This window comes from Stegostoma tigrinum, chromosome 26 (genome assembly GCF_030684315.1).
Source record: "Stegostoma tigrinum isolate sSteTig4 chromosome 26, sSteTig4.hap1, whole genome shotgun sequence".
Lineage (NCBI taxonomy): Eukaryota > Metazoa > Chordata > Chondrichthyes > Orectolobiformes > Stegostomatidae > Stegostoma > Stegostoma tigrinum.
In genome coordinates, this window is record NC_081379.1 from 13,680,154 (window position 1) to 13,700,258 (window position 20,105).

Consider the following 20,105-nt stretch of genomic DNA (forward strand, 5'->3'; position numbering starts at 1 on the left):
TCCAGAACTCCAGGCCAGTCTTCTGTTAATTGTCATTAAAACCCATCTGGTTCACTAACATCTTTTTGGCCTTGGAAATCTGTCATCCTTATCTGGTCTGGCCTACCTGTGACTCCAGACCACAGCAATATGGTTGACTCTTATCTGCCTTCTAGACAGCTAGGGATGGGCAATATCCAGTAATGCCTAGTAATTAAGAAAGAAATGTAATGTCTTGTGGTGCAGTATATGAGGTGTCTGGATCTGAGGCAAAATAGACTGTACTTTATCACTTAGCCCTTTTTTGGTAATAAACACTGAGCTGGCATCCTACCCTCGTATCCTAACCCTACACTTGTGTACTTAACTTCCACAGCAGCTGTCAATGTGGCTGGACATTGAAATCTCAGAATACAACAACTGGCTGCTGTGATAAAGGGGGCATAGCTCGTCTTCCCTAGGAATTACAGTATAGCTCCACATTTCTGAAGGAGCTGTATTGGAATCTCTTGGCAAAAATGCAGAGTCGTTCCTTAATGGAAAAAAGGACCATAGAGCAATCTGTGTGTGATTTCCAGACTTGTGTGTGCTGTATCAGTGAAGTTATGAGAGATGCTTTAAGTAACAGTTAATTGAAACGATAACCTACTAATGATAAAGGTGCAGTGAATAAAAAGTGTTCAACATTAAAATATATAGAAGACAAAAAGTAGAATGGAAAGTGAACAATTTTGATTGGAGTGATCTTTCCTGCAGTATTTGGAAGAAACAAAAGTTAAAACTATTGCAAATGATTTTATGTAATTTTTGAAACCAGCTGTATGCTGAACTGAATTTATGGATTGAAACTAGATACCAATATCTGCAGTTCATTTTGGAAGAATCTGCAGGATTTAGTTTGTTAATCAGTGTGTGTGTGTGTGTGTGTGTGTATATAGAAACAAAATCCATTGATGCTCAAGGTGAGTATATTTATAAGCAGTAACTAACTTGTTAACATAATGTTCGTAAGTAAGATTTGCAAAACATGCTTTCTGTAAACTTGTACTAATGTGTGATTGTCCACTGCCATTAGGATTTTCTTGAGCCCACAAATCTGGGTTTCCCCGAACCCAGCCAGGATCATCTGACTGTATCAGTCTTCTTATTTAATGGAGGTTGAGGAAACTGCTGGTTATAACAGGAGTAGCTAATGTAATCTTACATAGTGAAATGTACTGGAATAGAATTTTCTGCCAAAATAACACCATGGCAAATAGTTCTTACTGATATTTGTGGATAAAGCACTGCAGCTTCAGGCAAGCAGCAGACACATTATATTTAAATGTTGTTGCCAATTTGCACAGTGCACCTATTTTCTTTGTCCAAAAAAAGTCATTGTCGTCACTTAAGTAGTACGTTAAGTCTATTCACTATATAAATATATTTATCCTCATTAATGGTGTGATGATGACTGTCAAGCACCATCGTTAGCCTGAAAAATGAACTTTAAGTGTGAAGCTTAATTCTTTAGTGTTTTCAATTTTTAGATAAAATTTTTTAAATGTCTTTATTTTTCTTTGTCCCTGTTTCTTTCTGTAACTTAATGCAATCTTGCTTTCTTTCTCACTTTCCCTTTCTGTGCCTAGTTTGTTGAATTCATCCACTTTAACTTCCTTCAAACCCTTCCTGTGTTCATTTCCCAATTGTAAAGTCTTCTTGTTAAAGCAGATTACCTTGATTGGGATCCCAGACACTCACACTCCTTTTGAATTATTGACAGCTCACACGTCCAGTGACCTTATGAGCAAAATTTAATTTGGTCTGAAAGTTGCAGGTGTAAGTCTGAGAAATGGCAGATTCTGCCAGATGCTCTGTTGCAGCAAGTTCTGACCCTTTGTCTTTGGTGTTTTATTAAAATTGGAAATATTTTGAGTTTGATTTAAGCCTTTCCACTCAAAGGTAACCATTCTGGTGGACCTGGTGCTGGAGGTGAGAAATGATGCTACAGTACATGTGATTTACTGAAACACTTAAATATCGTAAGAGTATTGTTTGTGATGAGGCAGTTTTTATTCAGTTACTTCATGTCTCCTGTCTGTATTTGCCTTCAAAAGCCTTAATTTAGGTTGATTTTTCTGAAGCATGTGGATGATGGGTGATTATTTGAATTCACTTTAAGCATGCAAATAGTCTTTTAACCCCACAGGGATTGCAACTAATTCCATTGCCTTAAATAGGAGCTCTCATGAAATGAAAGATTTCCATCATAAATAAGACCTTTATTATTTTGAGTTAGGATAAAGTCAGTGTGAAATAGTAAATTATGGTGCAGAATGCATTCTCTGCGTTAATCTCTGAATTGTCAATTTAGGGACAAATGATGATTGTGTGAAATTGGAATGCTTTTCTTCTCAAATTTTTGGTATGATTTGATTATGTTAATACACTGGGTTTTTTTTCCTGACTTATTGAAAATGATACCCAAAAATGATCTCTCCCTAACAACATGCTACGGTTCATAAAACAATTACCTGATCCTAAACTGAAACATTGGTAAAATATGAATTAGCAGAATTATTGTTTTCAGCACTATGCATAATAACACTTGCATAAAATCAATATGATTAATGGACAAAATGTTAAGGGCTATTTTGTAGTGTTGCTATGCAAAATGGCATTGCAATTCTGACCACAGTTCAGAATTAGTAACTCTGATATAACCAATGGTCAAAAATGCATTAATGGATTATCTTGTGATCTGGCAATGAATTAGCTTTCTATGTGTATACAAAAGTTGAAATTGAAAGAAGTTCCCAAATGTACAGTGCAGTGAAAGAAGCAATCAAAATGTTAGCTACGCATGTAACATTCTTCAGTTTGAAATATCTCTAACATGCATGAGCAGGCAGTTTATGTCAAGGTATTTTGCAGTGGAGTTTGTAATCGTTTTCTGAGGTATTATTAAAGCATTTTTGAGCACCTACAAGGTTTTCTACAAGTGGAATGTTGTACAAGTGCAGATATTAGCCATGAGTACTATAAATGTCCTGCCTATCCAAACAGATTTGGTGTTGACACATAATTATTTCAGTATTGATTATATAGAGAATAACAACTGGGGCACCGTAAATTCTCTTTAGGAGGATAATGGGTCATATGTTTGTGTTGAAGCTATGACAGGGTGCTGAGCAACACAAACCAGGAACTTGTTATAATAGTTTTATGAGCACATGCCATGGTGGACACATCTTACTGAACAGTATCTTTTGACACAGGATGAAAGATGAGGGTGGCCGGATCTATGAAAATGTTGGCTTGATGCAGCAGCAAAAGGGCCATAGATGAGATGATACAAGTGTTCGGAACAGAATAGAAAGGTAAGGTTTGAACTTTCAACTCCCCTGTCAAATAAGATTTGAAAAACAAGCCAACGTATGTTCTAGAGATAATGGGAACTGCAGATGCTGGAGAATCCAAGATAACAAAGTGTGAAGCTGGATGAACACAGCAGGCCAAGCAGCATCTCAGGAGCACAAATGGCTCCTGAGATGCTGCTTGGCCTGCTGTATTCATTCAGCTTCACGCTTAGGATAGAACATACCTTGATAACAGAGATAGAAGAAGAATGCGATGGCCATTATGGACCATTCAATTTTTGCAGTGATTTTAAAAAATGTTATCTATCTTCAGAACGTTCTGATTCTTCACCAAGCTATAGATCCTCGGGCAGATTTAGTCGCTCTCCGCTCCATGACAACTCTTTCCAAGATGTTGGATGGATAGCCCCATTCCTGCTTTTTTAATGTCCATTTGAGCATTTTCAAAAAGTGTCCTTGGAAACTGATATGGAACAGGACTTTAGATAACATGGTGTAGAACTGGATGAACACAGCAGTCCAAGCAGCATCAGAAGAGCAGGAAAGCTGACATTTTGGGTCGAGACCCTTCTTCAGACATTTCTGAAGAAGGGTCTCGACCCGAAACTTTAACTTTGCTGCTCCTCTGCTGCTTGGCCTGCTGTGTTCATCCAGCTCTACAACGTGTTATCTCAGATTCTCCAGCATCGGCAGTTCCTACTATCTCTGGATCAGAGCTTTGTCTGCTTGGCCTGCTGTGTTCATCCAGCTCCGCATTTGTCGTAAGATTGCACTGAGGCAACAAATACAATCAATTCTTTTGGCTGTTATGATCTTCGTAGAGACCAACATCTCTTCAAAGAAGTGAATTCAATTCGCATTGAGGAGAAAATGGTTTAACATTTTTATTATAACGAACTGACTAAAGCAGCATTGAGTAAATATTACCTACTAAGTAGCTAATTCTCTAATGTTGAGAAAACTGTTTTATTAATGATTCAGCAAGACCAATAACTCCACACTGGATACATATCCGTTTGAATGTGTTATCATGGATTATAGTCTTTGTGGAAAACACTCTACAGCCCCTCCCTGAGACATGAATTCAAGTTTCACTATTGTGCTGAGTTTGATTAATTTAATGAAGTAAAAAAAGCTAGAATTAATAGTAGTGAGTGTGAAACTACTTGTTTTTCTAATGTCCTTTAGGCAAGGCAATCTCTCCTGACCCACTCTGGAGGGTGAGACAAGCCACAGAGCATGGCTGACCCTAACAGCCCTGTGAAATTGCCTAGTAAGTCACTCATTTGGGCTCAAGAGGTGACTTGCCATAACCTTTTAAGTGCAGTTGGGGATAGACAGTAAATTTCAGCCTTGTCAATGATTCCCAATTCACATGGATGAATAAATACAAACTTTGTCCTCCATTAATTCACACTTGCTTATCAACTGTGGAAGTACTAGGTAAATCTCAGAGCCACGTTTCTCGGCATTAATTTCAGCCTTTTTTTAAGTGTAAAATAAGCAAGTGGTAAGGTTTTGAAGTAGATTTGTAGCTCAGGTTGTGGGTGTTGAGGTTGGTTGGCTCACCAAACTGGTTTGTTGTTCCGCAAACGTTTCATTACGGTGCTTGGTAATATCCTCAGTGCAGCCTCTGAAGCATCGGTGTGTTTTCCCGCCTGGTTTTTAAACACTGGGGTCTGTTGCAATGGATTGCCACACTTCTGGGTCTCCTCCATAGTGGAATGTGTATGGGGTCGAGTTCAATTTGTTTATTAATAGTCTGCTTCATGGAGTGCCATGTTTCCAGCAACTCTCGTGCTTGTCTCTGCCTAGCCTGTCCCAGGAACAACAAACAATATCAACGAAGAAACGCAACAAACTACAAGACAGTAGTCCCGACACTAACCAGAAAGAGGAAACTCAACACACGGGAAAGACCAGCCCTGGACAGATTAAAGAAGGACAAGAACATCACTATACTACCTGCAGACAAAGGACGCATGACAGTGATATTGAATAAAAAGGACTACATCTCCAAAGCACAAGCACTGCTCGCCGACAAGAACACATAGCAACCAGTACAAACTGACCCGACACCACAACTCGGCAACAAAATCCTATACACCCTTCAAAGACTTAAACAAACAGGATGGAGTGGGGTGATTTGTTGACTAGGTGCTCGAGTCTTCTTTGTAGTTCTCTGGCTAAACTGTGCGATGGAATGCCTGGTAGGGAGACTATGGATCTGAGGGGGACATCCAGTTTGTGCACTTTTAGGGAGACCATGGAAGCGGGGTGTGTTGTTTCCTTCGGGTTTCATTCTTAAGTCTGATCCCAATGAAACCATCTCCAAGGACAACATGCTTAAACAACTGGACCTATGCCTGACCACCCACCACCTTCAACGGCCAAACATACGAGCAATTCGACGGGACACCCATGGGGTCGCCTATCTCCGGTCTCATAGCAGAAGCAGTGATGCAAAGAACTGAAAGGACTGCCCTTCTGCAGATCCACCCTAAACTATGGATACGCTACATAGATGACACCTTTGTCATCATTAAACGGACCAAATTAGAAGAGACACAAACTCATAAACAACACCCTCACCAGAATAAAATTCACCAGCGAGGAGAAGAACAAACAGCTCCCATTCCTGGACGTCATGGTAGAGCACAAGGCAAATGGGGAACTGCAAATGAAAGTATACTGAAAAGCCACACACACAGACCAGGCATTGAACTTCAATGGTAACCATCCCAGCACACACAAACGAAGCTGCATGCGAACACTATTTAAAAAGGCAACGACACACTGCAGCAACATGGAACTACGCCAAGAGGAGGAGGAATACCTCTTCCAAATGTTCAAGGATAATGGACATCCAAAGAACTGGGTCAGGAGATGCCCACAGGAACAGCATCAGAAAGATTCACTGATCACACTACCCTACGTCAGGACCATGTCAGAAGCCACCACGACTTCTACGACTGCTGGGCGTCAGAGTGGCACACAAACCCACATCAACCCTACGACAAGCGCTCACCCAAACTAATGACCCACTGCCCACCATGGACAGGACCAATGTCATCTACAAGATTCCCTGCAGAGACTGTGAGAAACACTACATCGGACAAACAGGAAGGAAACTAACAACAAGAGAACATGAACACCAACTGGCTACAAAAAGACAGGACCAATACTCTCTCATCTCAATCCATGTGGACAAGAAGAACCACGTCTTCGACTGGGACAACACCAAGGTCCTGGGACAGGCTAGGCAGAGACCAGCACAAGAATTCCTGGAAGCGTGGAACCCCATGAAGTGGGTTATTAATAAACACATTGAACTTGACTCCATATATGTTCCAGTACAGAGGAAACCCAGAAGTGAGGCAATCCATTGCAACAGTCCCCAGAGTTTAAAAACCAGGCAGGAAAACAAACCAACGCTTCATCAGAGGCTGCACTGAGGATGTTACCAAGCACAGTTAATGAAACGTCTGCAGAAGAACAAACCAGCTCGGCCGGCCAACCAACCTCAATAAGCAAACCCTCTTATGGGAAGAAAACCCAAATGGGTGCTGAGTTGGACAATCAATGATGATCATAGTTAATAGGTGGAGCTGACTCGAAGGGTCAAATGGCCTACTCCTGTATTCTGTGTTTCTATGTAAATAGTTTTGCTTTTGAAATAATGGCCACAGACTCAGGTGTGTATTTTCTTTTATAAATAGTTGAATTCAATTTGTCAGATATATAATTAAAGGTAACTTTTTTCCAATACATCAGTTTTTCTGAAAATGGTTTTTTAAACTGACTTACATTATCCTCCCTCAGGAACAAGTGGCTGTGAAAAGCAGAGGAGAAATAGAAATACGTCAGATGTGAGTGGAATGAAAAATGACCATCGAAGGTTTAGTTCAGAGTTTTGTGGAATGGATTTTCACCCTTCCCCACAGTTAAACACTAAAAGTGAAAAGTAACTTCCCATATTGCTTTCCAAATGCCATTCTCTGTGCTAAGAACTGAAGCATCACCTATAATTTATGCGTCATTCACATTGCTTTTTCAGTATTTTACTGACGTGAAACCCAAGTGCCTTTTTACAGTCACAGTCTCTCTGCAGTCATTTTTACTTTGTGTACTTGAACTTGTTTTAATTCACTTTAAGTGCAGAATAGTTTTTTTTAAATCCCAGTTGAGGTTGTTAGAAAATCATACATTAAAATGAATCTTGAAAGAATAGTGTGCTTTTATCAACATGTTCAGTAATATTGATGTAGACCATGAGAGTGTTATGTGTTGTACATTTGGCTTTCCTTGTTTTTATTAACAACTTAAAAGAGGGACAGTTGGAATTTGCACATGGGATTCCCCCGCCACCCCGTTTCCTCCTCTTGTTAAGTTGTTGGAAGTATTGATGCTTTTTAAAACATTAAATTCTTATCTTTGTAAAAAAGTGATTCACTGGCCGTAACCTCACTGTCAGGGTTGATACCGTGTTGGAGATTAGGTGTGTGTGCTACCCCACACGATGTATGTTATTTCTTATCAAAACATTTTCTTTAAATTCATTTTCATTCTGTGCCAATAAGATTGATCTTCCTGGTCATAATGGGAGGATTCTGCAGCCTAAGCTCAGTTGAGATAAAAACAGAAGTGCCGAAGGAAATTTGGTTTGGCAACAAGTGTGAAAAGAGAAACTGAGTTAACAATTTGAGTCCAACGACTCATCATCAGATCTCCAGCAGTCACAGTGCTTTGTGTTTAGTTCCATTTGAGCTCTGAATTCAGGACCTGCTTGCCAGGGAACTTGACACTTGGTAGGATTTAGAGTTCCATTTGTATCCTCGAAGTCACAGCTAGAGATAACCAAGTTGACTGTCCTCCCCATGAAATTTCTCTCTTTCTTTGCATACTTTCTATACAATGAGTAAGGCAAGCTCGCATGTCTGAGAGAGTCAAAGTTGGTGCCACTCTCCTTTTTAAAAGACCTCAAGCTGGGAACAAGTGATTTTCCTCTGTTGCGCCTATAAAATTTTGTTTGCCAATGTGGTCCCCTCCTATATGCCCTCAGCTCTGTTTACTAATATAGGCTACAATTTGTGCAAGCTCCATATGAGACAAATGAGTCATAAAAAGACTTGGGTATTGTTTTGGTTTAAACATTTTGTACTTGAATTGAAAGGTTATTTTCTATGTACTGTTGTATGAACTACTACTTTAAATTCTCCATGGAACAGAAACAAGCATGCCTACAGTTTGATGTCCTAGTGTTCAAGGAAACAATGGATTAGCTGGACAGGAGTTGGAAACTAACTGCCTTGAGGGTACCACAGCTTTTCTCTGCCTAGTGTTTTCTTGAAACTTGGAAAAGACGAGTTGCAGCTTCCCGAGGTTGTCCCTGTCTGGTAGCTTGTGGTACTGGACCCACTTGAAGAGGTTCACCAGAATTCAATATACAGTCCAAATACAAGAAAAGCTTGCAAGACCTCATTTTGCCTGTTTTCTGGAGAGTTGATAAAAGGGGCCTTTTTTAAGCCAAACATGGTCACAATCTATTGAGGTATAGGCCATTGTCCTGGCCCTTTGCTCATCTATCCCTTTTTAAAAACCAATCTCTAACCCAAGTTACAACTATACAATGCATTTGCATTGCCCACAGAAGCCATCAGTTCATTTGTGACCATGTCTGGGCAGGAGTGGTGCTGCCTTCCTCTTTGCCTGTTGCCTCTTCGCTCCATGACCTTTCTTATGGAACTATGTGTATGTGTGTAGGACAATATGGCACATCCCAGAAACAGACTTCTGAAATAGGAAGTGTTGGAAATGCTCAGGGGATCTGACACCATCTGGAGACAGACAGAGACAGAGAGAGAGAGAGACAGACAGAGAGAGAGAGAGAGAGAGACAGAGAGAGAGAGAGAGACAGAGAGAGAGAGAGAGACAGAGAGAGAGAGAGAGACAGAGAGAGAGAGAGAGAGACATAAAGTTTTGAGTCAAAACTAAAACTTCAAAAGATTCAGAACCAGATTTGAGTTCAGGATGAATGGAAAAACTGAGTTATCGACTTGATTAGACCATATTAAATTCTGACCTTGGAGGAGCAGATGATGCCTTGTAAGAACACATTTAAACTTCCACTTCTCCTTTGTTTGAAAGGATTAAATAGGCATTGAAAAAACTGGTGTGTTCATGACGGCTAATACTGTCTAACTTCCCCACTGTCTACAAACAATTGACTAAACTGTTCAGTCAGACTTTTAAGTATGGAACATGATTAAGTTGTATTTCCAGACAGTGAAGTGTGTAAGCAGAATTTTCCAGTATGCAATACTTTTTAAACCACGGTACAAGTATTTAAGTCTGTGCCAAATATTTTGGGTAAATCTAACGTGGACCTCCATCAGCCCCACTCTCTGCGGGTAGTATCCGTCCAATGATGCCTATGACTTGGATAGGCTTTTGTGAGAGACTGCTGGTATCAGTCTGTAATTAACTATGTTGAGGATATGAAACAAATTTTAAAACTTTGAAATGGAAATCTAAATGTTAGCATGTGCAGGAAACTGAGTTGAGTACCTTGTCTCTAAAGCAGCTTGTGAAACTATTCATGTTTAAAATATGACCATGGATTCTATTGTGTTTGTTGACTGGAGTTATTTGGAGGATTTTACGCTTGAATCACGATTTTATAATTTTGTGATGTGTTAAAACTTTTATTTCCTCCTGCCTTCCAAGTTCCACACCACATGTGACTAACTTACCTGGAGGGTGGGTTGTCAACTACTTCCAGGCTTCTACCAACAGCTGTGAGAAGCCACATGAGAGCACCTCAGCAATGAATATCTATCTGCAATATGACTATGCTTCCTAACTTCTTTCTCTGTGGAGGAGCTTGGCCTCTGCTCAGTTTCCAGATGTCAGGAACTCCTGGATCAGCAATGAATCCACATTGCTCATTACTCTGCACTGATGTCCTAATGCATGCTGCCATTGCAAAGCTATTTCATGTTTTACAGTTCAGCATTAACTGGGGATATAAGTAGTTTGGAATTCTGCATTTGGTTTGTGAATCCGTATCTGGAGCAGACTACCTTGCTAAAAAGCTTTCGACTTCACAACACTTAAATTCAATACTGAACATAAAAAGAAACTTGGGGGTGGGGGTGGGAATTAATTTTAGAAAGTCTTGGGTGTACCCAGTTGGCCTTTTTAATGTGAATTGAGTTGTTCCAGTGCTTCAGATTATTACATGGGCTGTTTGTTCACCTGCAGAATCGCCAACCGAATAACCCATTGTAGACGATCAGAATAATGGTGCAATGACTATAAATGATATCTGCATTTTATTATCCATCCTGTAATTTCACATTTTGTCAAAGTACATACCATTCAGATGCCTAGTTTATGTACAGACACAGAAAATGATTTTCCTATATTTATAAAAGTATATATGGGTGGTCGTCGATTTTCTTTTTTTTTTGCTAATCATGCTGTGATTTTAAGGCTATGTAAGCTGATATCAGAGTATAAATGTATTTGTAATGTATCAGATCTAAAATTAGAAATAAAATCATTTTATATAAGCTGAGTATCATTTTTTCAATTTCCCCTTTCCTGTGGTTTCTGGAGATGCTGTACAGTAAGTAATTGTCTGGAGGGACTCAAAGTACAATTATATGTGGAAATGCATTGCGCACAATTCTGATACTTACTTAAATGAGTGAATGTATGTATTTGCTTTTTGATCCTTGCAGCCTCCAGCAAGCACAACTTACGAACCTAGGAATGTCATTGCTGCATATACATAAACTCTACAATCTGCATTGTTCTTTATCAGAGATATAACAGCAAATGGAGGAAGATGTATATCTAAGGCTCACTATAAACCTCTACTTATTTTCTCCCAGAACCTCATGTAAAATTGCTTGCCAACTCAACCATTTCCTCCAACAAGCATTTGAAAGCGAAATTTAGCATAACCAACAATTAATTTCTCGTCTCTGCTTCTCTGTTGAAGGATCTTCTCAATGGATAGCAATAATCCAGTTGATTTGTTTATTGTTATCCTAGTTTCAACGATGTGTTAGATTCTTGAGACAGAGTAAGTGCTGAGAGGATGTTCCCCCTCATGGAAGAATCTAGGACCGGGGGCATAGATCCTAGAATTAAGATGTGCCACTTTAGGACTGAGATGAGGAATTTCCTCTGAAGATTGAGTCTTCAGAACTCTTTGCCACAGAGCTGTGGTGACAGAGTATATTTATATATATTTAAGGCAGGGAAGGAGCAGGAAAGTGGATGCAAACAATGCCTGATCAGCTACGATCCATATTATGTTGAACAGCAGAACAGGCTTGAGGAGCTGAATGATCTTACTCCTGTTCTTATGTTTGTTGGCCCAATGCCCAAGAAATGTTAGTCGATGTAATGATACATTGCATAATGACTCGAACCTGGTCTGCCTGGCAAGACCTGATCTACTCTTGCTCCTGTGATCAGGGGAATCACTGCACCTGGTTGCTGTTTGGTGCATTTTTCTGAGAATGTGAATGAGAAAACCATTCGCAAATCCAGGATTGGAATCCTCGCATATTTCTCTTCCGTAGCCTGCCCGCTGTGTGTGATGTTTACACACATACAATAATTTTTCAGGTGCTTATTGGATGTTGGCTGTGATACAACTCTGCATGTTTAGAGCAGAAATAATCTAATTGCTGCCTAATTTACATGACAGGTGCTGGCAGTTAACTTCACTCTCACTTTCTTTGGAATTGCTGCTGTCTAAATTTGCCATATTTCTTTAAGCCTTTTTACTCTTCTATACTTTTTATTTTGCATGGTGGTCAATTTATTCTACCAAACACTGATCCCTCTAATTTCAATTAAAGTCACTATACTTAAGTTTATCCCTGATAATACTGCAGTAAATCTATTACAAACATATTAGTCACCTATTTAGATATTCCAGCCCATTCTGTAAGTTCATTTTAACTTTGTTTCATAGCCCTTGAAATCTTTACTAAGTAATCTGTCCCATGCTTTTGAAGATTTTCAATTGACCCAGCTTCTTCAGCTTTCAAGATATGAATGTACCAAATTTTTGCTGCACCTGTATGAAAAATTGCCTCCTGAATTGTCGCTAGGGATCTTTTGACTAATTTAGAAATGATTTGTTAAATAACTCCATGGAGTACATGACACACATTAGACCATTTTGAGGTTTTTCTCAAAGAGAGAATGTGCAAAATGTATCTGCATGTGGGCATGTACCTAAATAATAAATGCCATGTGCACAGGTAATGTAAAGCCTGGGAAGCCCTGGCCTTTCTCCTACATAACTCCATTTCAGGGCTTTAATTGCTGTGACCCATCTGGAAGCACTGGGCAAACAGCTGTTCTCACTAGTTCAGAGCTTCACAGTGGCCATTACTGCCTCAGCTTGAGACTCCAACATATCAGATACTCACACCAGGGTTTCCCAAAGTGTGGTGTTCAAGCTTCCTGCATGGTTTCTGCACAAGTGTTCTGTCTGACTTGGGAACACAAACTTGATACCATTCAGGATAAAGCAGCCCACTTGATTGGTATAGCATCTACTCCCTCCACCACCAATGCACAGTAGCAGCAGTGTGTACTGTTTACAAGATGCACAGCAGAAATTCACCAAAATTCATTAGATAGCACCTTCCAAACTAACTTCATTTAGAAAGACAAGGGCAACAGATGCATGGAAACACCAAGTTCCCCTCCAAAATACTCACTGTCCCGACTTGGTGACCACTGAAGGAACAGTGATTTCTAGGTCAAAATCCTGCCATGTCATTCCCTAAGACCTTAAGGGTGCGCTTACTGCAGGTGGACTGTAGTAGTTCAAAAAGGTAGTTCACCACCACCTTCTCAGAGGCAACTAGAGACAAGCAGTAAATGCTGGCTCAGGTAGGGATGCCCATGTTCTGAGTGAATTTTTAAAAAGCACAGGAATCTTAAGTAGACTCTTAATAGCCTAATGATGTACTTTTAATGGAAATTAAATACTTTGGTAAGAGAGATGCTGTCAAAAAAATAAATTGCTCTGTGGGTAGAATTTACACACAACAGAAATTTGCTTACATGGAGTCTAGTTTCCTTTCATCACTGTATTAGAGGTGATAGTGTTATGGGATGGGGTGGGAAGAATGAATTATGGCTGAAATTGTATGATCATGCTTTGTGCTTTCCCTCCGAAGAGGTATAAAGGGTGAACAGTAGCATGGTAAAAATGCTGCATGCAATTTGGATAAAAAGTCTTTCAAAAAGTGTGTTTGTGGCTAAACTGTGACTGGACTCATAATCCCATTAAATGATGGAACATGCTGGAAGGACTCAATACCATGTATGACCAGCTTATTCCTTTAGTGCTGCAGGCATTTATGTAGCCAATAACTACTAAAATAACCTAACTGAAATGTGCATCAGATTGATTGATTGTACTCCTTGTGCATTTGTATTATAGACAATATGTGGACAGTTACCTTCCATTTTCTTTGCTTACCTTTTCTACCTTGCCTTGGGTCATCAGCTTTACCATTGCTCTAAATAGTTCCTCCTGATTATAACTTGCTCCTCTGTTACATTCTTACATCTTTTCCTTTGATCACTGCATTTTTACACATCCCTGTGAATTTCCTCCAAGCTTCTTTTTCATCATTCTTCTGCCTGTTATTCTTGAACTTCCTTTTCTGATTCTTTTGTGGCGATGAGCAGAAATTAGTCACAATTAGACCACAATTTCAGTTCCTAGCTTCCTCACCTACAAATAGAACTGTATGGCTAAAATATCACTAAGAGGATTAAAGCATTAGTCTTCTGGCTTTCAGTTCCATTGCAGCTTAGTTCTGTCAAATGTTTTGGTTTCTGGATGGTTGTGATGCTTGAAGCATCCTTCCAATGGGTGGACTGTGATCTATTTATTTGACTTGGTGAATGTTGTTTTCTGTAAAGGTTTCCACTGCATTTCTCCTATTCCTACTGTCCCATGTCAGTGCAATGAGCCCTGTGATGGAATTGACTCTGGCCCGAGAGACACCACCTCCAAACTATTAATTGGAAATCCCACAGGAGATTCAAAATGTGACATTGAACACTGCGGGGTTTATGCCATAAGTGCTCCATATCCAAAGGGAGTTTCACAAGGTGAAGGGCCATTAGCACAAGGAAATAAGCTTGATATTTTAATTTCCCTTGTTACTGAATGGCACAGCAGACTGTGTTTGTATCTTATGTACCTTGGGGCAATGGGCTTATTTAATTCATATGAACAATAAGGGTTTGTTTTAAAGGAGTAACAGTAGCTTCCAAGTTGCACATGCAGTGCCTCATGAGTCTCTTCTAATCCAAAACATATGCAGCCAAATCCACTAAGTCCACTTCTGAGATGGACCAGCACAGCGGCTTCATGGAAACAATGCCACCTGCAAGCTGTCCTCTCAGCTGAACACCATCCAGAATACCTGAAACATTGACTGACTGCTCTTTACCTCCAGATGCTTCCTGGCCTGCTGCGTTCTTCCAACCTCCTGTTTGCATACCATCCTGAATGGGAACTATTCTACCATTCTTTTGCTGTCACAGAATCAAAATTCTTGTGTTCCCTTCTCATCAGCACTGTCTGTACCTGCACCAGATGGGCTGTAGCTGTTAAAGCTCACTATCACCCTTTCAAGGGTAATTGGGTCCATGGAATAAGTGCAGGGCTTGATAGCATGCTTACAGCCTAACGTTAAATTAAAAATAACACGCAGTCTTAGCTTTAATCATTTTGCTTGTATTTAGTTTGTTTTAATCCAATCTGACTGACTGTTTTCAAAGTAAAAAGGCTTTTTTTTTAAGCAAAGAGAGTCCATGGCTAGGTATGGTACAGGGTTTCTGGTGGTGATCAGCAGGGACCTGTCACTCAATGAGCATGCTCACAGCTGTGTACATTCTCACAATAAGGACTCCTGGAGGAGAGAATCATCAGGCTGTCAGCTGCTCAGACAGAGGCAAGGGGCAGGAGAGACTGTTAGCTACAACCTTGCCGCTGAACCATCCTGTGTGGGAAAGGTAGGAACTACAAAACAATAACAGGTTTTTGTTTCAGCAGTGATAATTTAGCTCTTGTGGGGAGAAAGGGGAACAAATATTAATTTGGCAACAAAGGTGTTTCACAGCACCACAAACATTTAAAGGACGTGAATACTTGTAGGACTTCAATGTGAAAAAAATGTTCAGCTAAATGTTATAATGATTATCTGTTTTGGTTAGTTATTAGTTAAATTGGTGTACTCGGCTGTGCTCTCCTACCTGTGCGAGTAACTAGAAGCAGTATCTGCTTCTCCCATGTGCAGTTATGGAGAATAGAGCTATGCAGCTTAAGACTGTAAGAGTGAGCATTAACAACAGATTCAAGTTTTTATTCCTGCAGTTTTGCATTTGGTGATGGAGAGTGCTGCTGCATAACTTGTGTCAGTATCTGAGAGCTGTGTGTTTTTCATTTGTAACTGAGAAGGCTAGACTCCCAAGAGAGGTTGATGTGAGAGTCCCAAAACAATCCTCCTTATCTGTGTTTTCAGTCTGGCAAGTTGGAAAAGTGACAATGCAAAATATGAACCTTCAGTAAAGCAGCATTTTCCCAAGAATATTCTTGACTTCTGACTTTTTCTTCTTCTATGACTGATAGTAGAAAATCCATGGCGACACCAGTCTGTACTTGACTGCATTGTTAAAGTTGCAGCATTGGCTCCCAGTATTGGTTTAGCACTGCGTGTCAGCTACCTGCAAATGATGCCTGATATCCGTGCACAGATGAATGTTATAAAATTTTTTTTCCCATTTTATTTACTTCAGATTCACATTCCATAATGCAGTTGATGCCGCTCTGAACAGAAGCTAGCCCTGCTCCTATTTTATCTTGTCTGACATGTCTGACAGACAACCGAGTTAAGGTCAGTAGCCCAGCATTCACTGCTCCCTGGGGGAGAGAATTCTAGGTGTTAACAGTTCATTTGGAGAAGATTATCTTCCTCATTTCTGTTGTACATAGGTCTTCCTTTTTTTTAAAAAGTGAACCGTGGTTCTAGATTCATTAGGAGGGGAAATATCTCATGATTGCATTTAGTGATGGAGCAGGCTCAACAGGGATGTATTGTCTGCATTCCTGATCCAGGTTTCTTTTGTGCATGTTTTTTTTTTACTGATATGCTGGATTCCCCCTTCATTGAGGATGAGGATATTTGTAGAACTGCCTCCGCCAGTGAGTTGTTTAATTGCATACAGCTCTTCACAGCCAGACGTGACAGGACAGCACAGCTTGGATGTGATCTGTTGGTCGTGGGATTATTTTGCTTTGCCTATCGCTTGCTCATTATGTAACTTGGCATTCAAGGAGCCCTGAGCCCTTGCTTCACTAGGCAAGCATCTCATTTTTATGTACGCCTGTGATTCTGCTTACATACCCTCCTGCATTCTTCATTGAATCTGGGTTGTTCCTCTGACTAAATGGTAATGATAGAGTTGGGGATATGCGAGGCCATGAGGGTTGACATCGTAGTGGAGAAGAATCCTGCTGCTGTTGATGACCCATGGCAACTCATGGGGACCCACCCATGAGCTATTTGAAAATCTGTCATTTAGGTCAGCGATAATGCCACACAACATGACCAAGTGTGTCCCCAATGTGAAGACCAGTTGCAACAAGTTGTTTCAAAATTACATCTTTGGAATTCTCCACGCCAGAGGACTGAAGATACCCAGTCATTGAGTATGTTCGGGATTGAGTTTCATAAATAAAGGAATCAACAAATATGGGGAGAAAAATGCAGTTGAGAGAGAAGATCAACTGTGATCTTATTCAGTAGTGGAGCAGGCTCATGGGACCACATGACCTAATCCTGCTTATATTTCTTCCGTTCTTTATCTTAAAAACAAGCTGAAGCCTCCATGGATTTAAGCTCGTGTTAGTCTCTGTGAGAGGCTGCCTTGTTTATGCAAAACTCTGCAGGATTGCTCTTCAGGGTTCTGCTTGTTGCTTCTCTCATTGTTGGTTGATGTACTTAGTCCACTCCCATCCAAAGTAAGGATGATTTTCCCTATTCTGCTGAAACTCATTAAAGCACCAGATTCCATCACCCCCTTTTTATCCTCTCATGGTGTGTGGGCATAGCTGGCTGGGGCCAACATTTATTGCCCATCCCTAATTGCCCCTGAGAAGGCGATAGTGAGCTGCCTTCATGAACCACTTCAATCGGTTTGCTCTGGGTGGACCCACAATGCTGTCTGGGAGGGAATTCCAGGATTTTGATCCAGCATTAGTGAAGGAACAGCAATATATTTCCAAGTCAGGGTGGAGAGTGGCTTGAAGGGGAACTTGCAGGTGTTCCCATGTATCCTCTGCCCTTGTCCTTCTAAATAGATGTGCTTGTTAGTTTAGAAGGTGCTGTCTAAGGATCTGTGGTGCGTTTTTGCAGTTCATGTTGTAGATAGTACACACTGCTGCGAGTGAGCATCACAGCTGTCAATCCATCCACAAAGAATCAAGTGGGTTGCTTTGTCCTGGTTGGTGTCAAGTTTCTTGAGTGTCACTGGAGCCACGCTCCTCCAGGCAAGCGGGAAGTGTAGGAGATGAGGTATTTGCTGTATAATTCATACCCACTGACCTGCTGTTCTACTCTCTGTATTTACAAGGTGGGTCTAGTTGCGTTTCTGGTCAATGGTAACTCCCAAGATATAAATAGGGGTGGATTCAGTGAAGGTAATGCCATTGAACGTCAAGGGAAATTGGTTAGATTGTCTCTTATTGGAGATGGTCTTCGTGTGGCTAAAGTTACTTGCCATTTCTCAGCCTAAGCCTAGATATTGTCCAGGTCTTACTGCATTTAGACGTAGACAGCTTCAGTGTTTGAGAATTCATGAATGGTGCTGAACATGGTCCAATTCATCTTGAGTGAATAACATCACATAGTGGAAAACCTAGAATCTCGACTTCTCCTTTCGACACATTTTAAATTAACTTGTGTCTAAAAATGTTTTTGTTTTGTCTTGTATAAAAATTGGGACCTCATCAGAAACCTATACTCTTTCTGAACTTGAACTCAAAAGCCACAACTTGTTGGTCTTCAGGCCTGACTTCAGATCGCTGATACCATCAGCTGAAATTCCAACCCAGAGTCCCAAATCGGATGCCATTTCCATCCCAAAACTATAGCCAATATTGATTGCCCAATGTGGACCCAACCTTCACCTTAGCAGCAGTTGGCATCTCAGGGCTAAAACTGCGAGCAGCTACAATCCCAATTCCAGTTGGTATTTCAACCCAGAGCCTGAGACTAACTAAGACACCACCCATGATTGTGATATTTGACATCTTGACCCTAAGCCTGAATTCAGTTGGGATAATAATCTAAAACCCATGACTCTGACTGTGGCATTATGTCATGGCAGATATTTGGAATTTCTGAGCAGCTCACCTTTATGGAAATTTGTTTCTGCATCTCCAGTAAGCCAATTTTTGATTACTAATCACAGGTGGCGGAAGGTAGCATTTGTTTGCTATTAGGGTGGTGGTGGGGAAGAGTGGAGAAGAGCTCAGAAATGCAGAAAGAGGAAAAGAGAAAATGGAACTTGCTCAACTCGAGACAGTTCCATTAAAAAACAGCCAACCTTCAGATGTACAGTGTGAGGCTGCACGTATTGTGCCAATTAATGAGTTATTGGATCCGATGCCAATTCATACCCATGTGGAATAGATTAAAGATCTGAAACAGAATTTGCAGGTTCTACTCATGAATGCCAATGAGATTCTTCAAATCCCAAACCCATTCATCTAACCCAATTTCTTTTCAGTCAGCCAGAATTGGATGTGAAAATGTAGGAGGGGCTGGGTTTATGAAAAATGGTAACAATCTTAAGCTTGCTTTTCAAGAACCATTTATAAGATATCAGTACCAGAAAAAAGAAGGATTACACCAATTTTATTTTCATCTTTTATTTTGGTCAAATGCTGCAGATAATTACGCCACCATTTTGAGAACGCTTAAGATAGTCTTTCAGATAAACAGGGGTGAGATCTTCCTTAAACTAATTTCACTTCAGCTTCTCATGAGTATTATTTAAAGGACACATTTTTTTCCCATCACTTTAGATTCAAACTGAGATAACGGAGATGAAAGGACAATGGCCAACCCAGGAAACACACTATTCAATTAGAACTTGGATGATCTGATAATCCTCAACTTTTCTGCCTTTTCCCCATAACCCTGAATTCCCCTACTAATTAAAAATCTGCCTAGAGCAGCTTCAAATATACTTAATAACCCTGCCTCTGCAGTAAAGAATTCCATAGACTTACCAGCCTCTGAGCAAAGGCTGAGGCTTTTTTCCTTGGAGCATCGGAGACTGAGGGGTGACCATGTAGAGTTTATAAAATCATGAGGGCTTTGGATAAGGCGAATAGCCAAAGACTTTTTCCTAGGCTGGGAGAGTCCAAAAATAGATGGCATCGGTTTTCAGTTGAAAGGAGAAAGATTTGAAAGGAACCTGAGGGACAACATTTTCACACAGAGGGTGGTGTGTGCATGGACTGAGCTGCCTGAGAACATGGGGAACTTGGGAACAATTACAGCATTTAAAAGGCATCTGGATGGATATACAAATAGGAAGAGTTTAGACTGATACGGACCATATGCTGGCAAATGGGTGCTAGTCACATTGGGATGTCGAGATGGCGTGGCTGAGTTGGACCGTGCTGTATGACTGTCTGAC

At 40.4% G+C, this 20,105-nt stretch overlaps 2 protein-coding genes across 5 annotated transcripts in view; both read left to right on the forward strand.

Annotated features, from left to right (window-relative positions):
* The window catches only part of ptpn11a (protein tyrosine phosphatase non-receptor type 11a), a 54,350-nt gene extending 43,477 nt beyond the window's left edge, over positions 1-10,873 (forward strand). Inside the window, exons 15-17 of one of the 3 annotated variants that reach the window (XR_009447264.1) lie at positions 3,237-3,338; positions 7,161-7,207; positions 10,065-10,873. Coding sequence is in view for 2 of the 3 variants with exons in the window: in XM_048556170.2 (XP_048412127.1) it covers positions 356-440 (85 nt within the window). In the remaining variant the exon portion in view is untranslated. The other 2 variants (XM_048556171.2, XM_048556170.2) reach the window with 2 other exon arrangements.
* Positions 10,874-15,301: 4,428 nt separating this feature from the next.
* The window catches only part of LOC125463994 (rabphilin-3A-like), a 214,379-nt gene continuing 209,575 nt past the window's right edge, over positions 15,302-20,105 (forward strand). Inside the window, exons 1-2 of one of the 2 annotated variants that reach the window (XM_059654974.1) lie at positions 15,302-15,410; positions 16,194-16,291. The gene's annotated coding sequence lies outside the window, so the exon portion shown is untranslated. The remainder of the gene's footprint in view (positions 15,411-16,193; positions 16,292-20,105) is intronic. The other variant, XM_059654975.1, reaches the window with a different exon arrangement.